General features: G+C 34.6%; 1 protein-coding gene and 1 pseudogene across 1 annotated transcript in view; both read left to right on the forward strand.

Annotated features, from left to right (window-relative positions):
• LRGUK (leucine rich repeats and guanylate kinase domain containing) overlaps window positions 1-988 on the forward strand; it is a 184,240-nt gene extending 183,252 nt beyond the window's left edge. Inside the window, exon 20 of the mRNA XM_077137085.1 lies at window positions 410-988. Within this exon, the coding sequence (XP_076993200.1) occupies window positions 410-540 (131 nt within the window). The 3' untranslated portion in view covers window positions 541-988. The remainder of the gene's footprint in view (window positions 1-409) is intronic.
• A 116-nt stretch (window positions 989-1,104) lies between these two features.
• Window positions 1,105-3,302, forward strand: LOC143663426 (5-azacytidine-induced protein 2 pseudogene; annotated as a pseudogene).
• Window positions 3,303-8,958: the final 5,656 nt, after the last annotated feature.

The following is an 8,958-nucleotide window of genomic DNA, read 5'->3' on the forward strand; positions in this document are numbered from 1 at the left end:
AACAGACCAATGTTGCACAAAAAAATCTGGAAAGCGTTAGATCAGAAAGACTTAAAAGCGTGTGTGTGTTTGGGGCCACATGTGTATGATAATGAAAGAGTATGACCAGGGCTGTCATTATAGTGGGTACAAGTAGGGTGAAAGGGTAGCGTAGACATCGTTTCCTATAGCAACCTTCTGGTCGTTAAGCAAGTCTAAACAACCCAAGGCTTGTCCAACCACGCAAATGATGTATTCTGAACCTTGTCCCCATTTTCCTTGTTTGTTTGTCATTTATTCCTTGTAGTTTGTTATGAATGAATTCTAAATAATATTCTGGCACTTACATTATGCAATGCTTATTTTCTTTGTTTAGTGTACCAAAGTGTTAACTATATGTCTGGTATCTTTTTTAAATAATGTTTTTCAGACTTACAGCAACAATCGTTTTCACATGAAAAAGCGCCTCTCCAAAACAGAAAGCACTCAATCTCAGTTATCATTCGCCCAGGTTCCAACACCAAACCCATCCTCCCACCAATTCCTCAGGGCCGCAAGTAATTTACTCGACATCTCATCTTAACTTGGGAAACTTGCTCTGATCACGTCTAATCCCTTCATCTTAGCTGGTGATGGATCCCAGTTTTTTCCTTACTCAGCCTACTACTTACAAAAGAATATTCTCTCAGTTTCTTTTGTGAATCTCTAAATAGCGTCTATCTTTTTTCTAATGTGAGTTTTTCTTAGCTTTTGAAAAAATGTCATTTCAGTTTTTTCTATAGCTATAAATGATTTTTCCAGCTGCATCCTGCTCTGAAATATCAGATGGCAAATTCTCCCAAGGTCCCTGCATTGCTCAATATGCTATGTGCTTGGTGATGTTTGGATACATCCAACTGGGATTGTGCTCATAAAGTTAAAATGTGTCCCCTTATAATATTTGTATATATTCTAAGGATTGAAATATTCTGTTCTTCTAAATATTAAAAGGTTGTAGTGTCATATTTTACTTTTGACCAACATGATATGAAGTGCATCTTTCAAAAGGAATTAATTGCTTTTACATACTTTAAGATTACATTTAAAAATGCCAATGGCAATATTCTCAACTGGGTTTTAATTTAAGTGTTCATGAATCTCAACATGCTTAAGCAGTATGAAGAAATAAAGAAAACAGTAATTCTTTTATTTTGCTCTTTTCTGACTCTGATATGTACTCTTTGCCATTAGAAATGTTTTTAAACAATTTTCACCATCTGATTGGTTTTATTCCCTGATTATGGCTGAAAAAAATATTGAAGTTATAGGCAAGGCTGAAATTCCACTGGCAGGTGCCAATAAAGCTATTCTGGCTGTGAAAACATTGAAATGCATTACTATGGGTTAGTAAAGAGCCTCTTCTCTGAGTCTTCTGTACAGGACTGCTCATGGGAACAAAAGCTTCCTTATAATTATTAAATATTTTGATTTTTAAAACTGTTTCATGACATTCCTTTTTAAAATGTGAAAACCCCAAATCAAAACCCAGTGGCCCTGAGGTGACCCTATGTAATCTGGCTACCTGGCTCCAGGATGAACATGTGGATAGGATGCCACTGCCTGGGGCCTCCAAGTGGTGGACACCAACCTCTTGCACATCCTCAAGGGCTAACAGGTGGTATTTGTCATTTTCCCTAGTGTCTAACCTGTGTATTCAGTACAATTTTTGGTTATTTGCTGAGTGACTACTGCATGCAAGCTGTCATAGATAAACTGGTAGAAGATGATGTCTACATTCTGAATCATGAAAAAGCCCATAGGAGAGATAAAGTGACTCCAGGCTCAGTATATCCTGAAGATGAGTCTTTTGTTTCACATTTTGCCCTTGTCGTTGATGCATTATGAAGACATCAAAAAACGACTTAAGGATTCAGAAAAAGAGCCCTTTCTTTTAAAAAAAAAAAGTATAAGATTTTTGGAAGAAAAGCTTATAGGAACTCAAGTAGATGAAGAAACAAGTTCTGTGGGATGAGAATGAGTAAATAAGCTTTCGGGCATATTGAGAAGTCTACATGATAGAGATAATTTGAAGAATGATGAGGAATTTAAAGCCCCCTTCATCTAACCGGGAGGTAGAAAAGTTGCGCAGTGACTTGAAAATCCATGGTTTGAAACAAAAGCTGGAACTAATGAGGAAAGAATGCAATGATCTCAAAATAGGGCAACCAAAATCTAAACAAATGGATATGTCTTAGAAAGAGAATCTGAAGATCAGAGATCTCCAGATACTAAGCATTTCAAGTGATAATATACAACAGGCATACAGAGAACTGAAGACAGAAATGTCTAATTTCTGGTGACTCAAGTGCAAGCTGAACTAGTAAGAAAACTGAAAAGCCAAACTGCAATCAAGAAAATATGTACCCCAGTAAGATGTGCTGAAGACCTTGGAAAAAGATAGCATAAAACCGCATTTGATTAATTTGTCTGTAACATATAACAGACATACCTCTCCCTCACCAAATGGCAAAGCTCTTCATCATACCACAGCTTCCCCTTTTGCAGGAGACATAAAGATTGTATCTGAGAAACCAATTCTCCAATCATGTACAGATAATAAGAGATCCATTCCTAATGATGGTGCAAATTTTCTTATGGCAGAAATTCCGTGGAAAATGATTCTTGGGTATCCCCAAGCCCTCCTAAGTCATGTGAGACAACATTTGGGAAACTAAAAGTAAAACTTTGCCTTTACCCACCTTGCCACCACTGTGTTATTTAGATCTATGCAAGCAAAACTGCCTTTATTAGAATTAATTCTGAAGAGATTCATGGTTGATCACAAGGATGTTGTAACTCCTTCAGTAATTCCACCAACAAATTACTTAACAAAAGTAGATCGTGATTAAAAATTTGCAGTTCATCAGCATATACATTTGCACATACTGTACCATAATATGTAGTTGATTTTCCAGTGTGAAATAAGAGTGCCTCCAGCTCCATGTTCTAGCTAAGAATCAAATATATGTTAGTAACGAATACAACATTTAAGGGGTTTCACAAAGACAAGTCTACATCTGATAACAATGTTTGTAAATTTGGAAGTTTGTAGATGTGGTTTTACAAAGTGTGTGAAATGCCTAAATATTTCCATTCATGAAGTTAAAAAAGGAGGCTGTTAATATAGGATTAAAATCATGCAAGTTGTTTCATTCTACAGAAAGGTGCAAATGGTGCTGTGACTGGGTTACATTTCTGTTGAACTTGTGATGCTTAAAGATATGAAAAATACTACACAGGAATAATCTAGGTTACCCCATCTCTACATGTTATTATTTCAAAGTTTCAGATTTAAAATTGCTTTTTAATAACAATATTGTTTATTAATAAAATTTTTGAATAGCGATTTGAATTTCAAGGCTTGAAATAGCCTGATCATTGAAGCCAATTTTGTCTTATTGTATCTATCAAGTCCTAATTGGAAAAAAGAGATGCAATAGTTGTAAATATGTGAACAAACTATTATAACCCTATACATCATCCAATTAGAAGTAAGTAGAGTGTCAAAAGGTTTCAGTCCAATTTGTCCCTTCAGGTGTCCTTAATGAAAATCTAAAGGCATGTATATATAACTATATAAAGCCATTTTCCTCAAAGGAAAAACAACAACTAGCAACTAGCTGCATATTATGTAGTAGCTTATAAGCTGTTAGGCTTTGTTTTGGAATGTAACATTTATTCATGGAGAAAGTTATTTTTAATTCATTGAATTAAGAATTTAATTCTAGAAACTAATTTTGTGCTGTATTTATATAATACAAATCATGAAATACCAATGTCCTTCATTCTAAGTGGCCTATCATTTATATAAGTAAAGAAATAACAAAGACAGCTTCATATGAAAATTCTTGGAGAAACCTAAACACTTTCAGGGTGGAAATATTAAGAATATCATTGTACTACTTGGTTCATACACCTTTTGCCTGGGGATAAAGTGTATCATGTGGGAGAATTTTATCCTTTTTGATAGAGAGTTTCATATATCTTTAACTCAGAAGAATATCTCAGACCTTTTCTATATTACTGAATAGCATACATACATGAACAGTGTTCACCGTTCAGATATTTTTGTCTTTATATTATCTTATTCAGGCTAGTCTGTGATTAATGGAATTGGTGTCAGATGCTGGAATTTATTCTGACCAGTGAACACAGCTGACTCAAGGGGATATAATCTCCAAGTGATGGAACAAAACTCAACATGCATAAAATAAATACAAGACTCCAGGCTTTAGCCGAAGGATGCAACTACCTGTGTAATAACATAGCAGAAACTATTTCTCATGTGGCTGCATAGGCTGTATATTATATCTAATTTTGAATGTGGTTTACTGGTTTGCCTTTTTTAAAACAAAGATTGGATATTTTCCTTTGTAAAGAAAATAAGTTTATAAGATAATGACTTGATTAATGTTTTGAGCAATGTAAAGAAATTGTTTAATTAAAATAAATCATTTTTGTTTGAAATTTAAAAATATATATCAAATCCTTTCATAACCAACCCCCCTCACCATAACTCAAATTTGGGTGTGATATGAATTATAATCAGCTCTTCTCTTCCACGTAGCTCATTCTCAAACAGGATCTGGTTAAAGTATTTTCCTTGGGGCTGTTGGAAGGGGAGTAGGGGGAACATGAGGAGAGGACAAAGCTGAACAGGGAAAGGGAAGACAATCACTGTGTTCCAAGAATCTTCAAGAATAGTTTATTTCACAAGCTTCATATAACTTTTTAAATAGTTCATTGAATCTTTTAAAACACAGTAGAAAATTAAAAATTATACTTCTAGTAACAGACACCATGGAATAGGTGCACTTTTCCCTATTTCTGCCTCTAAGAACAGCTAAATCCCCAAACAGAAAATAGGAGATGGTGGAACTCTCCCAACATTTTTATGAGGCAGGTGTTAACCCTGATATCAAAATCAGAAAAAGACAGTTCAAGAAAAGAAAACTACACACCATTATCCCTTATGAATTTAGATGCAAATAAAATTCAGCTATACATAAAAAGAATTATACACCAAAGCAAATGAGGTTTTTCTCAAGGATGCAAGGTTAATTTAGTATTCAAAAGTTGACCAGTGTAATCCACCATAATCTGGTAAAAAAATTCAGATGATTATATCAGTGATACAGAAAAAGGATTTGACAAATTCTAACACCCATTCACAATATAAAATTAGGCATAGAAGGAACTTCCTCAATTTGATTTAAAAAAAAAATCTACAAAACTCCTACAGTTAACATCATACTTATTAAAGACTGAACACTTACCCCCTAAGATCATGAGCAAGACAAGGATGACCATTCTCACCACTCCTAGTCTATAGAGTACTAGAAATCCTAGCCAGCATGATAACGTAAGAAAAGTAAGTAAAGGCATGCAGGTTGGAAAGGAAGAAATAAAACTGTCCCTATTTGCAGATAAAATCATGATTTGCATAAAAAATCCTAAGGAAGCCAGGGGGAAGAACCCTTCTAAAATAAATGTGTTCAGCAAGATCTCAGGCTTCAAGTTCAATATACAAAAAGCAGTTCTTTTTCTACAAGCTAGAAATGAACATGGAAACAGAAATTAAGTTACAATCATTTAGGAAATGAAATACTTAGGTGTAAATTTAAAAAATGTACAATACTTATATCTCATAAACTAAAAATAACAAGTCCTGTATATCCTACTAAACCCCTTGAATAAATAAATTTTACCTGTACCATTTGTTTTAGTCTGCTAATGTTGCTGGAATGCAATACACCAGAAATAAAGATGATTTATTTAGTTACAAATTTACTATCTTCAGAGGAAAGGCAGCTGGCTTTCTCTGTCACTTGGAAAGGCACACAGCAACATCTGCTGGCCTTCCCTCCCACCTTCTGGGTTCAAACAACTTTCCCTGGGGTGATTGATTCTTTTCTGCGTCTCCAAATGTGAGTCTGAACTAGTTCTCAGCTCTCTTCTGACCTCTCTCTTTTAAGCCTCCCGCTAATTAAATTAAATGCCACTTACTGCAGAAGGCACCCACCTTTGCTGACTGCAGATGTAATAGGTTGTAGATGAATTTCACATGGTGATGATTTAAGTCCGCAGCAACAGAAAAACTGGGCACCAAGAGCTGGTTCAAGTTAACAGCTGAAGCCATTGAAGCCCATTTTGTACCCTTCCTGATTTCCCACCTGGAAGAAACCATTATTCTCAACTTGGCTATCATTATTCCCATGTACATTATTTATGGATTGGATATTCATAAATTCACCTAGTTGCTAAATATGCTTAGGGTACTCTCTCAGTCATTTGTGGACATGTGCATGCACAGAGTGACAAAAAAATTCCCAGCCAAGGTAGAACAGACTAATTTAGTGTTTGTAGGGGCTTTATGGAACATAAATGGAACATGAATAACAAGAATCCACTGTAATTCTTTGTACTGTTTATACATATGTATCTATCCCTGAATAATATATGCTTTTGTTCTTGATTTTTAAACGCCGTGTTCTGCTATATGTATTAGTAATTACCTTCTTCTCATCATTGTGTTTATGATGTTAATACATGTAAACTGTGCTGTTGTAGAGTTTAGATTTTTTTTATGAGAAGTTGTGGGTTTACACAATAATCATGCATAAAACACAGGAGTCCCATATACCACTCTATTATTAACACTGTGCATTGGTTTGGAACATTTGTTACAATTGATGACAGTACATTTTTATAGTTCTACTATCAACTATAGTTCATTGTGTAATGTAGGGCTCACTTGTGTTGTACAGTTCCTTGGATTTTTTTAAAAAACCTCTAGTAACATGTCTACAATCTTAAATTTCCCCTTTTTACCACATTCAAATATGTAATTCAGTGCTATTAACTTGCTACACAATATTGTGCTATCATCACCACCATCTATTACCAAAAGGTTTCCACCTTCCAACTAGAAACTCTATACATTTTAAGTCTTAACACTCTATATCTACCTCCATCCCACTTCCTGGGAACCTATTCTAGATTCTGACTCTCTGAGTTTGCTTATTCTAATTATTTCTTATCAGTGAGCTCATACAGTATTTGCCCTTTTGTGTCTGGCTTATTCCACTGAACATGATGTCTTCAAGGTTCGTCTATGTTGTTGCATATGTCAGAACTTTTTACAACTAACTAATAGTCCATTACATGTATATACCATGTTGTTTATTTATTCATCAGTTGATAGACACTTAAGTTGCTTCCATCTTTTGGCAATTGTGAATAATGCCACTAGGAACATCAGTATGTAGATATCTGTTCGACTCCCTGCTTTCAATGCTTTTGGGTATTTATGTAGAAGTGAGATGTCTGGTCATATGGTAGTTGTATACTTAACTTTTTGAGGAACTGCTAAACTGTCTTCCATGGTGGCTGTACCATTTTACTTTCCCGCCAGCAATTAATGAGTGTTCCTCTCTCTCTAATCCTCTCCAACACTTGTAATTTCCCATTTTTTGGATAGTAACCTTTCTAGTGAGTGTGAAATGCTATTTCATTCTGATTTTGATTTGCATTTCCCTACTGGCTAAATGATGATGAACATCTTTTCATATGCTTTTTGGTCATTGTATGTCTTCTTAGGATAATTTTAAATTAGGTTGTTGGTCTTTCTGTTGTTGAATTGAAAAATTTCTTAATATATTCTGTATATTAAACCCTTACATGGTTTTGTAGTTTCCAAAACCTACACTATGTAGTTTCCAAATATTTTCTCTCATTATATAGATTATCATGTTACTTTCATGTTAATGTCCAAAAAAAAGATTTGATTCTGGTGAAGTCCCATTTACCTATTTTTTTCTTTTGTTGCTTGTGCTTTGGGTGTAAAATCTAAGAAACCATTGCCTAACACAAGGTCCTAAAGATGCTTCCTTACATTTTCTTCTAGGAGTTTTATAGTTTTGGCTCTTATATTTAGGTATTTGTTTCATTTTGAGTTGATTTTTGTATATGATATGAGATAGGAGTCTACCTTCATTCTTTTACATAAGGATTTTAAGTTCTGCTAGCCCTGTTTGTTGAAGAGGCTGTTCTTTCCCAGTTGAGTGATCATTGCCCCCTTGCCAAAAATCAGTTGACTGTAAATATGGGGGTAGATATCTGAGCTCTTACTTCTATTCCATTGGTCTATAAATCTGTCCTTATACCAAAATCATGCTGTTTTGATTACTGAGGCTTTGTAATACATTTTAAGATCAGGAAGTGTGAGTCCACCAACTTTCTTCTTCCTTTTCAAGATGGCTTTGATTATTTGGGACCCCTTACCCTTTTGTATACAATTGATGTCTGGCTTTTCTACTTCTGCAAAATAGGCTGTTGGAATTTTTATTGGGATTGCATTGAACCTATAAATTGGGGTAGAATTAACATCTTAATATGTATTCTTCCAATCTATAAACATAGAAGTCTTTCCATTTATTTAGGCCTTCTTTACTTTTATCAAAGTTTTGTGGGTTTTGGCATAGAAGTCCTTTACATCCTTGCTTAGATTTATTCCAAGCTATTTGATTCTTGTAGTTGCTATTGTAAATGGACTACTTTTCCCCTGATTTCTTCCTCCAGTTGTTCATATAGAAACACTACTGATTTTTGCATGTGATCTTGTACCCTGCCAGTTTTTCTGAATTTATTAACTCTAGTGGCTTTCTCGTGGCTTTTTCAGGATTTTCTCTATATAGGATCATGTCATCCGCAAATAGGAAAAGTATTACTCTTTCCAATTTGGATGCCTTTTATTTCTTTTTCTTGCCCAATTGCTCTGGCTAGAACTTCCAGTACAATGTTGAATAACATGGTGACATTGGGTGTCCTTGTCTTGTTCCTGATCTTAGAGGGAAAGTTTTCAGTCTTTCATCATTGAGTATGATGTTAGCTGTGGGTTTTTAATATATTCCCTTTATCATGTAGAGGATGTTTCCTTCT

Source organism: Tamandua tetradactyla, chromosome 1, assembly GCF_023851605.1.
Source record: "Tamandua tetradactyla isolate mTamTet1 chromosome 1, mTamTet1.pri, whole genome shotgun sequence".
Lineage (NCBI taxonomy): Eukaryota > Metazoa > Chordata > Mammalia > Pilosa > Myrmecophagidae > Tamandua > Tamandua tetradactyla.